The 16,352-nt window shown below is 38.8% G+C and overlaps 1 protein-coding gene across 1 annotated transcript in view; it reads right to left on the bottom strand.

Annotated features, from left to right (window-relative positions):
• Positions 1 to 16,352, bottom strand: part of LOC106920552 (inactive dipeptidyl peptidase 10) — a 49,929-nt gene that overhangs the window by 24,735 nt on the left and 8,842 nt on the right. The window contains exons 4-5 of the mRNA XM_014991619.2: positions 8,633 to 8,727; positions 6,967 to 7,041 (exon numbers count right to left, since the gene is read on the bottom strand). Of these exons, the coding sequence (XP_014847105.2) occupies positions 6,967 to 7,041; positions 8,633 to 8,727 (170 nt within the window). The remainder of the gene's footprint in view (positions 1 to 6,966; positions 7,042 to 8,632; positions 8,728 to 16,352) is intronic.

Raw genomic sequence — 16,352 nt, 5'->3', positions numbered from 1 at the left:
AGTCAAAGAAGCGATCCTGCTATCAATGAAATCATACATCAGCTGGAAACAGGTGAAACACCATCTCCTGTGGTGCGAAAAGAAATTCCACAACTTTCCATCTTTCTGCGTGAGCTGAACAAACTTGAGCTGCAGAATGGGATTTTGTACAGAAAAAGGCAAGTAGGTGAAGAAATCCAGTATCAACTTATTCTCCCTGAAAGCCTCAGATCTATTGTGTTGAAAAGCCTCCATGATGACATGGGTCATCTTGGCTTTGACCGAACCCTTGATTTGATCCGAACCAGATTTTTCTGGCCAAAAATGGCCTCAGATATTGATCAAAAAATCAAAACCTGTAGCCGGTGTGTTTGCAGAAAGACCCTGCCAGAGAAGGCAGCGCCTCTAGTAAACATTCAAGTAACCAGACCTCTCGAGTTACTGTGCATTGACTTTTTGACAATCGAACCAGATCGCAGCAATACTAAAGATGTCCTTGTTATCACTGATTTCTTTACAAAGTATGCTGTAGCAATTCCTACACCGAATCAAAAGGCTCGTACTGTAGCCAAAGCCCTGTGGGAAAACTTTATCATCCACTATGGCTTCCCAGAAAAATTGCACAGCGATCAAGGTGCAGACTTTGAATCAAAAACTATTAAAGAGCTATGTAACCTAGCCGGAATACAGAAAGTCAGAACATCACCCTACCACCCCAGGGGAAACCCAGTAGAGAGGTTTAATAGAACCTTATTAAATATGCTAGGTACACTCAGCGATGAGAACAAAAAACATTGGCGTGACTTTGTGAAGCCCCTTGTACATGCGTACAACTGTACCAAACATGAAAGTACTGGGTTTACACCATACGAGTTAATGTTTGGTAGGCAGCCTAGATTACCCATAGACCTTGCTTTTAATGTTACTTTGAGTCATCGCCAGCAACAGTCCCACTCGCAGTATGTCCAAGCTCTAAAATCTCACCTTCAAGAGAGTTACCAACTGGCTAGTAAAAATGCTGCTAAAGTGGCTGAACGGAACAAAATCAGATATGACCGACATGTAACCGAATCTGTCTTGAATGTTGGTGATCGTGTGTTGGTAAGGAATGTTAGGATTAGGGGTAAACACAAGTTATCAGACAGGTGGGAATCCGTTGTCCATGTAGTTGTAAATCAAAAGGACAACTTACCTGTATATACAGTTAAACCTGAGAACCAGGATGGTCCGATCAGAACTCTCCACAGAGACCTTTTGTTACCTTGCGGGTTCTTGCCAGCTGTCCCTGAAAATCCTGCTGTGGTCTGGGAGAAACCCAGCCGCCCAAACACACGCCAATACCACACCACTGATCATGATGAACCTGAAATTGAGTGCAACTCAGAGGAGGAAGACAACTATCCTTTGTATAACACTCCCGGCCCTCTGCAAGAAATTTCTAGAGTGGTTGAGGAATACAAGGTTGTCTTTCCTTCTAAAACTTATCTGAAACCTGTTGTTGAGCAGCCTAAATCAGACCATACTCATGTCCCAGAACATAATACATTACCTGATGATGTTCCAGCGGACAACAATATAAAGAAAATGGACAACTTACCTGAAATGGACAACTCGGTGGAAACACTGAGTGTATCTGAACCTAAAATAGTCAGGTTACCGGAAACTCACCTTGATGAGATGGACAATGCTTCAGACCTTAGTCAAGCTAATGCTGTGGAAATGACTCAGACTGAAGTGAATGAGATTGAACCTATGACCAATGAGGACAAAGGACATGACCCTGAGACAGAGCAAGCTGCTAAAAGACCTTCTCGACAGAGAACAAAACCAAAATTCTTAACCTACCCGAAATTAGGGAACCCTCTTGTCAGTGTAGTTCAATCCCTGTTCCAAAGTTTAAGTGAAGCTGTCACAAGTTCTATTGAAATCCCTGAGATCCAGTTAGTTTAACTTGGATAGTATGCAAAGGGACTTGCATAGATTTAAGTGGGGAGGGTGTAACCCAGGTTAAAATAGCCTCTTCATAAAAATAATAGTAAATTAGATAAATAGGAAAGAAATAAATAGGAAAATAAATAGGGAATTAATCGATCTTAAAATTGTTATTCTCTTATTCTGAAGGGTCGCATTTATGTGTAACCCACGTGACTAGTTTCAGCCAATCGGGTTGCTACGTTCTCTGACGTGAGAGAAAGCAAGCAGAGAGCGTAAAGCAAGCAGAGAGCGCAGAAGCAAACGGGATTGTGCTGAAAAGAAAAGACAGATAAGAGAAATTGACCACTCGTAGCTGATTTGCTGTCTAAGACGAGTTTGTTTTTTATTTCTGGAGAAGGAGCTTTTCGCATATTTTTTTCTCTCACCCTGACTGCGTTCGGGATCATTTTTTGTGTTGTGGAACTGGACTTGGTGAGTTGAAAGTGTATTTTGTTTCTTTTGTTTTCTTTTTTTTTTAAGATAATGTATTTGTTAAACATTTATTTAACTTAAATGGAAAGCTGAAGCAGAGGCTGATCAGCGGAGGCGTTGGCTGTTGCTCTTGGTGCTAACAGCAAGCCAACTGAAAGTCAACAGGAGTAACAGCTGATCCGCTGAAGCTAACAGCTGCTCTTGTCAACAGAAATTCAACGGCTTATCAGCAGAGGAGCTAACTGTTGCTAACTGTCGCTCTTTGTTGGCAACAGGCTTTTTTTTTTTTTTTTTTTTTGTTGTTGTTTTGTTTTGTTTTCGTTCGGCTGGGATTTGGACTAAGGAGTCTCGGATCATCGCTGAATTGGATCTTCCTAAAGAGTCTCGGATCATCACTGAATCGGATCTTCCTAAAGAGTCTCGGATCATCGCTGAATTGGATCTTCCTAAGGAGAACGAGATGGCGAGCCAACCCTGGAGCTAAAGACCATCAAGTAGGAGCTACGCCTTCTGCTGGACATTGCCAACCCTGCAACTTGGTATGACCTGCCCATGTTGTCATGCGTATTAGCAGTGGGTCACTGAAACAGAATTAACTGTTGGATCATCGGAAGAAACAAGACATCAATCTGAAGCACAGTTGATCTGTCCTTTCTGAATTGTTCTGCTGTGTTGTCGTTTTGCTGTTATTGTTTTTTTTTTTTTCTCTTTTAACTCCTTAAGGGAAACACCAAAGAATTAAAAACAGATTAAACAGATTAAAACAAACTGTAAATTAAAATAGATAAATAGTATTAACTAGAACTTAAATAGAACTAAATAGTATTAACTAGAACCTAAATAGAACTATAACCTAGGTAAAATAAATAGTATCCTTAATTTAGATTTATAAAATACTCTGAAAGGAACTGGAAACTATTTTTCTTTTTTTGAATTTGTGTCATTGTGTGTTAATTGTGTAACATTGTTGTTGTTTATTCTTTTATTGTTCTTTAAACTAATAATAAGCCGGCTGTTTTAACTTAACTTTCTTTGGTCTGTGGTCATTAATTCAAACTACACTTCTCACTACTCCTGTAGCCGAACCTAGCTCTGGTCTTATTACAAATTTATTAACTGTAAACACATAGCGAGTGTTACACAAACACTGATAGCGTTGAGGCTTTTTGATATTAGCCACTCTGAGTAAATAAAACGGCAAAAGCTAATGACCCTGAGACATCCAGGGAAGTAATAAAGTATATGACACAGTGAAAATGCTGCATTCAAATCTTATATTTTAAACTGAATCCACTGAAAGTAAAATCTTTTAATCCTTCCATTATGTAAGTAAATTATAGTTTGTTTGCCTTATTTGGCATAAATAAATAATTTAATACCTATTTCCTTTAAAAAATATTGTTGAGCAAATCTTCTTTGAGTAGAAATGTAAATAAACGTGTAACCTGTGACAGTTTGTCCCAATATCATCTTTTAAAAACAGGACCAAAGGAAAAACAACAAAACAGAGATCTGTAATAAACTAACTGTTTTTCATCAACATTTATAGATTAAAGATTAAGAAGCCTCCATGTCATATTACATTTATACTCCAGGTAAAATGGAAGTTAATTTATCAGAACTTCAGAGAAACTTTAGCTAAACAAAAAAAGGCATAGTACATATATTTTAAAAATCCTAAAACTACATTTTGTCAAAATGGGACTGTTGGCACCAATTGTCCGTCTGGTAATTGCAACAAATACAATCTTGACATTTTTAGGTTGGTACTTAGATGTAGCTACATAGATGTAGCAGAGTTCATGGTTGAATTCTTTAGTATGAGACAAAAGAGAAAATCCACAACCAAAGTAATGATAAAACATTACTATGACATTTCTTGCTTTGTGAATTTGTTGATTAAAGTATTCAACTGTAAAGCTGAATTTTATATATATATATATATATATATATATATATTTTGTAAACTCCTGCATTCATGCTTGGCTAAAACGCTGGACACTGGAATCACAAGCACCACCAGTCAAAGTTTTAAAATCGGGGAACATTTCTCCAATCCAGAAGGAATTTATTGACCCTGAAAGCCATTGCTTCTGCACAGAAATGCTCAAAAGCCTCTTTTCCATAACTCCTCAACACGCAGAGCACCTAGTTAGTGATATGCACTGATTCAGTAGGCAGGTCAGATGATTTAGTTTCCTCCAGTGAACTCTGTCTATGAAGTTGAAAACGTGTTCGAGTCTGCACCAAATGTCAAAATGACAGATAGCTTTCAGCTGTTTTCAGTCATACTTTTAAAATACCGGAAAATATTCTGGGAATTGGGGAGTTGTCTAACAATATAGTACCCACCAAGGCCAGAGGCATTAATTCTTGAAAGCCCGTCCATGTGGCTGAATAAAAATAATTCTGCAAAGAGTGGGCCAACATTCCAACATAGTGATGTAAAAGAGGGAAAAGCAGATCTTACTGCCAGAGCCTGCACAAGCGTTAGTAACATCTATGATTAGGGCCACAGTCGGTTCGGATTGTTGGGAATCTTCCTTTAGAAAAGAGCATTTTTTATTTCAGAAGGAACTGAAAGCTTCACTAAGAGGTGATTCTCTGTTGCCAGAGCAACAAATGAAAGTGGAATTTAATTAATTAAGGTGAATTTTAAGGTGCACTCTTCCTTTCAAATGAGAGGCTGACAAGCTAAGAAATTATATTGGCAAAGCAATCACTGGAGAGCATAATGTAGAACACACATCCTTTGCTCTATCAGCTGCAGCCGTATTTCCAGATAACTCCCCTTCACTGTGGGGAGAAAGGAAAGCCCTCCTGCAGGTTGACTGATGGCACAAACATTACTGGGAACCCAGTGTTTAACCCCCCCCCCCCCCCCCCCCCCCGAAATTATGCAAAACAAATCAGCACCTGCTCGGGTGCAGGTGGTACAATTTGTTCTCAGAGGGAACTGCAAGAACTCATGAGAGGAGCAACGGATTTATTCAGCCCTCAAAAATCCAAATTATCAGAGCAGCCCTTTGCCAAAGCAGAAAAATCACTTGTCATAGAAAAGGAGCTGGCAAATATGAATAGAGACATCACAGGTGGGTGGTGTGTGTATGTTCTTGTTTTTATCATGTCATGGGGACCTCCTTAAGGGGACCAACTTTTAGGACCCCATGACATGACTGTGTAAACAGATTAATTTTAAAAAAAGACAAAAATGTGTTTCATTGTTTGAATTTATAAATAACGGAGTATGGAACAGAGTGCATAAAAGACTTTAAAAGTGTAAACATTTGTACAAATATTTAGTTGACTAATATTTAACACTACAGTTTTGGAACAGTTATAAGACCGCTCTCTATATTTGTTTATCCAACTTTTTCAACTACACTTATTTTGTAATAAAAAATCATTCAACCACCAAGGGGCTCTTTCACAGGAAGTGACTCATTGGACGTCAAAATTGGAAATCGAGGAATGCACTAATTTTCATTTAGAACAAGCACATGCTAGCAGCAAGCACGATGGAGAAATTTCTTCAAACTCTGGAAATTTTCTATGGAAAATAAAGATTTTTCCTGGGGGTTCTGGGTTTGATCAGATGATGAATTCTCATAGAGAACCCCTTGGGCTTCAGCCATCCCCAATTTTACAACATTCAGACTGTCGGTTGACACACAGCAGCCTCATGAACATAGGCTGCTGTATTCATGAGGCAAAATAGGTCCCCCAAAAAGTCCTATTTTGGGGGACCTTTTGATCCCCCAAAATAGATCTTACCTCAGGAACCATAAGTTGTACTTGGATGACTAAGGATGCAGAGGAATCAGCACTAAAATCATCAGTGTATCCCTCATTCCAGGTCCCAGGGATACCAACAACCCAAATTTGGTGACATTATGAATTTCCAATGCATAGTGTCACTGGACATTATGCATTATACACATGGACAATGGATAAAGTGTATCATCCAGTGCAAAATGTACTGGACAATGCAGCACAGCGGGAGTGCACACTGCATAGTCCAGTGCAATGCGTACTGGATTTTGCAGTGCGGTGTGCACTGGATTGTCCAGTGCATCTCATGTGTTTCTTAGAAACTTAATGAGTCCTCATGAAGTAGTGTCCAGACAGGTTGATGACCCTATTTTTGAAATTGAGTTATTTGAAGCCGTGTACCCTAAGGTAATACAACCATAAATATTGTACAATATTATTTATGTGTCTATAGAACCACTAGAAAGTGTGGTCCCCACAAATGATGAAAAAATGTGGTCCTCATTCCCCATGGAAACCAGTCTGTCTGTGTGCGCGCGCGCGCGTGTGTTTGTGTGTGTGTGTGTGTGTGTGCGTGTGTGTGTGTGTGTGTGTGTGTATGCATATGAGTGATGGCAGCACTGGGTATTTCAAGGGAGTACAATGGAAATCTGGCAGGATATAAAACAAAAGGTGAGAAGAATGGCTGACACCCAGGATGAATTGCAATCAAAGCTGGTGTGATTATAACGGAAAAAAAAAACAACTAAACACCAGCTGTTATGCTTGGAACCTTTTATTTATAGAAATCAGCTTTAATTTGAAGCTCACCTGTTTGACATCATATGCGAAGAGTGCATACTTCAGATCTGGAGAGAGTGAATATTTTGCCACCTTGAAAGACACCTAGAGGTAAAGAGGCGATCATTAAAAATAGGTTTAAATGGGATGAATTATGTCAGACTCACAAAAAAGATTTCACTTGAAATGCTCAAAACTATTCATCAAACTTCAAAGACTTGGATCTCAATCTTAAAGATGAATTGTGGAAATAGGCAAAAAAAATAAAAATAAGATTCACAAACGTCATACAGTGGGGTTGACTATTGGGAAAGGTAGAAATATTAGCTTTTAGACATGCCATTCTTTTAATAAATCTAAATAAAATCATGCAAGCTTTTCAAAATTGACAATTTTGGAGAGATGTCCATCTCATTTCCTGACAGGAATAAAAAAGGAAAATAAGATGGTAGACAAGGATGGAAGACCTGAACAAAGGCAGGTAGGATGAAGAATGAAAGGACTTTAGGGAATAAAGTAGGCAACCAAATAGAGGCACAAAGAGGAGAGAAGATAATGTGGGTGGAAGTAAAGTACAGACATGGAAAAGATGGGAAGAAAAGGCAGATGAAAACACATAAGCAAAAAAACAAAAAACCCGAAGGAATGGTAGATGGGAAACAAGGGAAAATGATGGAAGGAAAGAGAGAAGTATTGTCGGCCATTTTTGATGTGTATTGATCATTTTTAACAATGACACTTGATACCATCGTACCGATAACAATGGTATTGATATACCATCTATTGTATTTTTTTTTTGGTCATCGACAATGTTTTTGTTGTTTCATCAACAATACACAGCGTTATATCCCAGTGGTGACAAATAGATCTGTACCTAAAGACAGGATACATATTTATGATGTGTTCAGAGAGATCCTGATGTGTTTCTGAGGTTTAGTTCTTAGTTTATATAAATCAAGAGGAAAAAGTTCAGACACATTTCCATCTGTTGCGTCAGATTCTGAAACAAAACGTCATCTTTTCTCGAAAAGTCCCACAGCTTTGAGGAAACGGAAGCAAGCTGCAACACTGGCTCAAATCCTAACCTCCAGTTGTCATCAAAGCGGGCTTTAAAGCTTTCCAGTGATTCTCAGTGAAACGTGGGTGAGACGATGACAAAAATGGACTGATTTGTTTCAGCGCACAAGGATTATGGAACAGCAACAGGATTAACACGATGCCAGCAGAAAATGGCTAAATTTAACAGGAAACGTCAATTATTCACTTGAGCTGCAACTCAGGATGTGAATGTATATTCTTGAAGGTAACGCAGCTGCAACCATTGTGGAATATCTGGCAAAGTTTGAGGTGAGATTGTTAAAAGTTTTCTTGGTTTCATTCTCGTGAATATGCTAAATAAATCTAATTTTAAAGCCATACAATTAGTTAAACTAATAATGTACATAAATCAATATCTTTCATCCTCCATTTGTGTTTTTGCCACTATTACTCCAAGATTTAATGCAATCTCTAATTTCTTAATACAGTAAAACTGTTACAAAACTGCTCCAGCCTGCATGAAATCAACTTTTCGGTAGTTAAAACGCAAAGTGTTATTGATCCCAGTTGAAGTTTATGCACGACAGCGGCTAAAGAGCATTTTTTTAGTCGTGAAAATGTGAAGAAATGAGCAATAAAAGAGGTAAGAATAACTTACAAACGTGGTGTTCTTCAAGATGACCTCTGTCTCATTCAGGGCAAAGTTGAACCTGACGACGTCACCATCTCTGTTTCTGTACACCACCTCCGAGTCTGAGAGCAAAAGCAAAGAAATATATCAGGAAAAAAAATACAAAAGGAGCGTTTAAATCCAAATAAAACAAAGTAGCCTAAATTTGTGCTTTGAATCGTCTTATAGTCTCTATATACAGGAGTAATATACCGTATTTTCCGCACTATAAGGCGCACCGGATTATAAGGCACACCTTCAATGAATGGCCCATTTTAGGACTTTTTTTCATACATTAGGCGCACCGCATTATAAGGCGCATAGAATAGACGCTTCATACTCTATTATTACACATCCACGTTAATAAAGAAATGGTCCCCGAGTACTTTATATAGTAGGCTGGCCCAGCCGTTGTTTCACTCACGGTGTTGGTGTTGCGATATTATGCCCAACTGCTTTCTGGGTAACACAGACCAACCGACACGCTGCCGCTGCAGTCTCTGTCTCTCTTCCCCTGCCCCTCCCCCCCTTTAAATGTATTATCAAACTTTATTAACAAACCAGCGTTCTGACAACTATCCCAGCATGCACCGCGCACTACTTCTTCTATGGGGGAAAAAGAAGTTGGCGGCTGCTTACCGTAGTGGACCAACTACGTAAGCAGCCTACTGCATGTCTGTGTAAACATGACGTCTTTCATTTCGATCTGAGTTAATTAGCTAGCATTTCTGCCGGATTTTTACAACATATCAGCCACGACAATGGACAGGGGAACCAACAAGTTCATGTCATCTTTTTTGGACGACATCAAGGTGTTTCAGCCACGGATGCCTCCAACATTGTGCGCGTCACAGCTAAAAGCTACCGATAGATGAGGAAAACGGCAGATCCTCACACCCTCAGCATAAATATAGCTGTGGACAAGATCACTGATGCCTATTGTTCTTGCAAGGCTGGGTAAGTCGGCATTCGTGGTTTTGATGGTCCACAATGTACATTAGCATATGTTTACTACTGTAGCTTGTGTTTGTGAGACGGTCACGCACGTGGTAGTTGCACTGTGACCTAAAATGGGCATTAGCCAATGAAACGCGGCCCCTGTGGTAAGGTCCGTTGCTGGACCTGTTGTGGCTCAATATTGGTCCATATATAAGGCGCACCGGATTATAAGGCGCACTGTCGGCTTTTGAGGAAATTGAAGGTTTTTAGGTGCGTCTTATAGTGCGGAAAATACGGTACTTCAAATTGTTGCACCGGACAACCCTTCTCAGATTACAACAGTTGCTTCTTCCATTTAATTGTTAAGGTTTTTCCATTTTGGCATTGTTAATACTCACCTGTAACTTTCTGATTTTAATCCCCCATTATTTACATCATAAGTTCTTCCTGAGGCGCATTGCTGTTAGTTTTCCTCTTAAAAGGGTTTGTTGTGTATCAAAGTATGTTTTTGACTTTCCTTATCTATTTTTTATGTCCTCAGGTGCATATATCTTTCTGTCCTGGCATAATTTGGTTCCAATATAATTTTTGTTTTTTGTGTGTGTGTTTTTTTCACACTTCACTGTTTCCAGATCCCGAAACGTTTTGTTGCGTCTGACAAAGGTAACCAATCAGTGCTTCCAAAAAACTGACATCAAAAGTGCAAAATGCTCACCTTAATTTTATGAACAATTTGCAATAATAATTTAATAATAAAAATCAGCAAGAATAATTAAAAACACATTATGAAAATGAGCGCCCACCAGATAATAGGAGTTATTCACTACAAAGAGTCCACCACTCTGATTTCACATTGAAGTGTTGATTCAGAGCTTTTTTATTTTTTTTTACCTTCTGCTTGGACTGGCCGCTCTGTCCATTATAGGTTCAAACAGCGACACACACACACACACACACACACACACACACACACACACACACACACACACAATGTCCTGGATCTGTCTCATTACGGTCCGGTCCTGGCTGCAGCCAGCAGCGAGAGGCTAATGATATGCAGGGAATAAAGAACGGCTGCTTCATACAGCTGCATAGGTCATGTTCATGTCTTTTTGAGAAAGAAAAAAACAGCAGTTTTTTTTTTTTTTAAATCAGTCTGTTTAATTTACAAAACACAAGAGCTGAAAGTCCAAAGTCTCTGAGTTTTTCATAACGGTTCCATTGAATCCCGACAATGTATATCTTCATAAAGTCAGTTTAGGTCAATAAAAAGCCTTTACATTTGTTTTTTTATATATTTTCTAAATATGCCCACCTTATCACCTGTGCATTTAAATACAAAGGGAAATTTTAAAAAGTGTTTTTAAGCTAGCTTTACATCATTTTTACAAACGTCTTCTAGTGCCCAAAATCCCAACATGCATTCTTCCACTCATATTTCACACTGAACCGTTTAATACACACTGAAACGGAGATTAGTTTTTAAATTCCCCGAGTCATTTTCTGTCATTCTAATCCAGAAGCAGCTGCAGCCAGGCCTTTCTTCGCCTTGCCTCCTTTTGGAATCTCGGATCTCATTTCGGAATGAATTTGTAGCTGATTGCGGCTGAGAGAAATCACTCTCCTGCCGCTCAACGGGTTCAGGCTGGGCGTGTGCGCTAATGCAGTTGGAAAAAGAAATCCAAATGTGGATCCACATTTCTCAGTAAGTCGACTGGCAGCAAGGGTTATGTGAAGGCGCCTCAAATTTAAATGCGCAGGGAAATTAGAGTGTTTTTAGGCTAGCTGTGCATCGTTTTTACGAAATCCTAAGTGGTGCATTTTCTCTTGTAAATCAAGCAAGCTTTGTGTCTGCATTCAACTTTGTTGCCCTGTTGATGAGCCTGTTTGAGTTGTGTTGACAGATCCATTATCCTTGGTAATTGAGCTTTTTCAGCAAATCCTTTAAGGCGGCGTGTTTCTGCTCCAAACTGGAACAGGAATTAAGGCGTCCTTAATTTGTTCGCACTATAAGGTGTTTTGTCTCTTACAGACTTCTTCTGCTAACATTTGTCACACTAAAATTAATCAGATTATCAAAAACAATAATAGTATCAGAGAGGCTCCCTGGCATAATCACCTGTTTAGGTTCTTGCAGTAATATCTCAAACTTAAAGGTGAAGGATGAAACTTTTAGAAGCAATGGTTATTTTTACATATTTGTGAAAATTGTCCCCATTTTGTGACAGTATAACATGAAATAAAAATAATAATAATAATCTAAATCCTCCGTCTCTTCCCTGTAGTCCTACAGCCATATGCAGAAATGCACTGCTTGGTCAGAAACAGCCAATCAGACAAAGGAGGAGGGTCTTAGTGCTGTCAATCATGCTCGTGTAAGCTCTAGTCAAACTAATGGTGGAGAAAAAAGTTACCATTAAAGGAAAACTGTTTCTCCATCACCATCGGTGGCCATGCTAACTAGCTAACATGAAGCTTTTGTATAAGTTGTTGATGTGCAGTTGGAGTAATTTATGTAGGACAACATACTTAATAGATTTTTGTGCAACAATAAACCTGCAGAAATCATGTTTATTGCTGTGTTGCAAGAAGCTTTTAGTGTGAAAATAACTATTTTCACTTTTTTTTGGAAAGGTTAGCTTTTAGCGTATTATCAGCAGGTGGAGCTGTTCAAGCAATTTAACTGCAGACTGATATAAAAACAGAGGAAAGTTGGTTATTTACCGATAATATTTATATTTCCTTACCCTTTCAGCCTTTTAGCACCGTTAACAATAGTGTATCAGCGAAACATCCCACAATTCTCTGCTGCATCATGGTCAACCTCTGACACTCCCCAAAACATGTTGGCTAGTGTTGGCTTTTCATATTAGCAGTGGTTACCAACTGAGAGCTTGCCTCAAAATATTTGCATAAAATTGCGCAAAATTGCACAAAATTGCACCTGAAAGAATGTACTATAAGATGTTTTGTCCCTTATAGTACATCTCACATTACAATATAATGTGAGATGTAAACATCTCACATTAAGTACTTTAAAGTGAGATGTCCAGCTAGAGTGATGAAGGTTTCGGGCTCAGTAAACTCTGCTCAGGTAGTTTGATAATTATAGGACTCACTATTTCTGCGTTTGTTGAGGTTTTTCTAGTGGAGTTAGTTTCCTGTTTGTTGTCCTGCATAAGCGTCTGGATTCCCCCCCTCCCCCCTCCTTGTTCTTGGCTAAATCCAATGTAATCTATTCAGAGCAAACAGTGTAAACTTCATGAATAAATCACTCATACACAATTCAGGGGTTAGTCTGAAAATGCACATCACACAGCGATTATACCGTTCCCGTGGAAACGTCAGATCACCGTAGCATCCATAATGCTGATAAGCAGGGAAACAAAGCGTACATTTTCAACTCTGCTTTAGTTTGATCTGTCTAACAGGTGTTGAATCAGATTCAAATGCAAACCGAGAAGAGGGTTTTTCATTCTAACCTTCACAATAAGCTGCATTTGCTCACTCAAAACAAATTGTTCTGTTTTGAACTTTATCACCAAAGCCAGTAGAGTATGAGATGAAGCTGCTGCGTGTTCGAGTTGAATTTCCTCCAATATCAACTCCTCGCGGCTGCTTCCCGCTTGTGAATAATCCTTCTCTCTGCTGATTTTTTTGAACTTTAAAAACCTTCCCTGGTTGTTCAGCTATAACAGTCATTGCTTTTGTGTGTCCACTCTGTAATCATGTTACCAAAACGCCAATTTTCACAGGAGTGATAACACTGTTTTCACAAGCAGCACCTTTTTTCCCCTTTTCCCACTTTAATCCTATATAAAACCAGGTTTCTACAAACACCATTATTTGTAGAAACTATTTTCTTATTAGAATAATGTGGAGGAGCGCATCAATAATCCCAACTGCGACCAAGAGCAAGGACAGTCTTGTTGACAGTATAAAATCAGCAAATAAGAAGGCAGAACTTCCTGCAAACCTTCACAATAAGAGCCTTACATGTAAATAAACTGTAAACTGATAATTGTCCTGGGTTCAGACTGAAGAATTTATCAAATTCATCAAATCATTTGATGAATTTAATAAAGGACGGTTGTTAAATCCAATAATATATTTGGCAACTACCCTTTACGAATAATTAATATGAATAAAAATGCTATACAATATTAACACTACTTGTATGATGTTGATGACAACATTTATGTGTTGTATTGCCTCAGAAGGTTTTCTGCAAACCAAATCTTAGTTTTGCTCTTGTTTCCAAGCAGCACTGATGTGAAACATTAATTCCAATAATGTTCAACTCTTTAATTTTTTTTTATTTTTTTATTAAGACTGAACTCTGCAAGCTTCAATCTCCCAGCTTGACTCTCTTTCTATGATTACGTTTTCAAAGCCTGGCTTGGACGCCTCCACACTGGAGATGCTTTACGCTTGGTTTCCTGCAATTTATGAACAGCCATTTGAAGAAACGTAAGAAATCATTTCATACGCGTCCCCCTGTTCTGTTAAATGTCGGCGCGGCCACCGCTGAGACCCAACTCTGATGGCGAAAATAAGTCTGAGGTTGTCAAGAAATGCAATTTCCATCGGAGGCTCGGAATTAGAGCTGCAGTGAAGTCGGAGCCGGAGCCGCGTCGTCTGCACCGCCTCTCGGCTTTCATCACACCTGATGGAAACTACTTTTACAGCATGCGGCGCGTCAGGCTGCAATTCCCCCCATTTCATCATCAATCTCAATAACGCAGCTAATGGGACAGCTGACCCTGTGGGGCTGAAAACAAATCATCACAGTGGTGCAAACAGCTCCAGTCGGGCTTCCTGCAGTTTGGATGGAAGGCGAACTCAAAAAAAAAAAAAAAACCTAATTCATTCATGTTGATGTTATTTCTGATGAAATAAGAACGCATGTCTGAAGTCTAGGGAAAAAAAAGACTTTTGTGTTAGTGGTAGACATACTTTTCTTACTTAAACAAGTGAACTCCTTGATGGACTGGTCTGCATGCAAACTGCTAAATGTTTTGCCTTAAAAGAAGCTAGATGTTTGGATTCAGCATAGACATTATCAAACATTTATAGAGATCAACTTTTACAGCTGCATGTAGCCAGGTGGTCACTTTGAGATTTGTCTGCTTTGTTATCATAAAGGGTAATAAGTTTGGAGTTTTGATAGAAAAGTTACCCTATTTTTAATTGTGGAAAGCTTGTGCACATTTTTCTACCACACTTTTTCCTTCCACTTAACTTTCCACCAGTATGTTTGGGTACAGACCATCGACAACAAGAGTTTTTTCATTTTTAAAAAAAATATTTACAGTTTTATAGAAATTCGATTGTTGGTTTTTGTTATCACGTTTTCTACCAGTTTTTTCTTCCACTTAATTTTCCATCAATATGCTTGGATACAGCATGCCGTGAACAGCAAGCTGTTTTTAATCAATGACTCTTTAGATTACAACATCTCTGAAATATAAAATTTCTGGATGAAGCATGCTCTTTTTATTTGTCTGATGCGATATTTAGTATTTTGGTTTTAGCTGTCAAGATGTCAACATAATGAGCTAAATCTTAAATGTACACGTGATGTATAAAAGAAAAAGGGATGTAGTTATTATTTTCTACTAATTGTCAACACTACCATTGCTGGATTTCAAGGTCCAAGGGTAGCAGGTCAGGAAAAAGTTTTGACCTAAGTTAATAATGACATTCATAAAATAAAAAAAAAGAATCTATTGATGCACGATATTTCTATGACAGTGTGCAAAAGAGCATTCTTGGTGCCCTAAGCATCCAGGTGAAGCTCAGAACAAAGGGATCCAGACTGTCAGGGATCAGTAGAAATGCTGCAAACACGTTTCTGGTTTGCATCACAATGAACCCTCCTTACCTCAGCCTGCCTCCAGGCCACGTTGCCGAAGCCTCAAGAACATATTTTCGACCTTGATCCATATCAAGTCCTCCTCCCCTCGCTCATATTGGGGATGAATTTCCAACATTTTATTTAACTGGCTCCCCCTACAGCACTGAGAAATTTTGTTAATGTCTAAAAAAAAAAAAAAATCACGTTTAAGAAAAGGGGAAACGGACAATAAACTACTGGAGAAAGAGGACAATTTAAGGAATGGCAGCAGGATTTTTTTTTTCCTTTGACAACTTGACAGCTAAATTATTGTCTTTGTGGCGAGTTCAGACATGTTGATGGCTAAATATATCCGTCGCACCTCTGTGAAGACTGGCTAAGGTGACAGAAGGTGAGGGGAAGGTGGAAAGCGCAGGACAGTGGGGAAAGATTGCCTTGTTGCTCTGAAAGGGAAACAAAAGATCCAGCGCCTGCTGAGTCCTTCCCTTTCACAGGGAGATAATACTAATGACTAGTTCTGTAGCCTGTGGCTTCTTGTTATTGGATGGTTGAGCCTCTGACACACTCTGGTGTGTTGGTAAATATATTTATGAGGGCTGATTTCCTGTGGATCTACATTTTAATGTCACGACTGACCGAATTCAACCAGTTGCAGCCTGGGATGTAAACTTTTCATCATCTCTCTGCTCATTGTAGGGTTTCTGAAGCTCTCGCTGCTGTTTATCAATATTTTGTCTGTTGCCAACTCTATTGTTGATTTAAAATTGTCCCTCTATTTGTATTTAAAATTGTGGTTTTATGTGGCACATTTGACTTGACTTTGTTCAGTTCATATTCAGTTTATATTAATGCAATTTGTAAAGAAAATAACTCATGTAAAGGCACTTTACTAAACAAGCTGGACAAGTCTAC

The sequence above is a fragment of the Poecilia mexicana genome, unplaced genomic scaffold, assembly GCF_051168715.1.
Source record: "Poecilia mexicana isolate PSO_F unplaced genomic scaffold, ASM5116871v1 scaffold_2, whole genome shotgun sequence".
Classification (NCBI taxonomy): Eukaryota; Metazoa; Chordata; class Actinopteri; order Cyprinodontiformes; family Poeciliidae; genus Poecilia; species Poecilia mexicana.
Note: the sequence above shows the minus strand (reverse complement) of the source record. Positions and strands in the feature narration are given on the sequence as shown.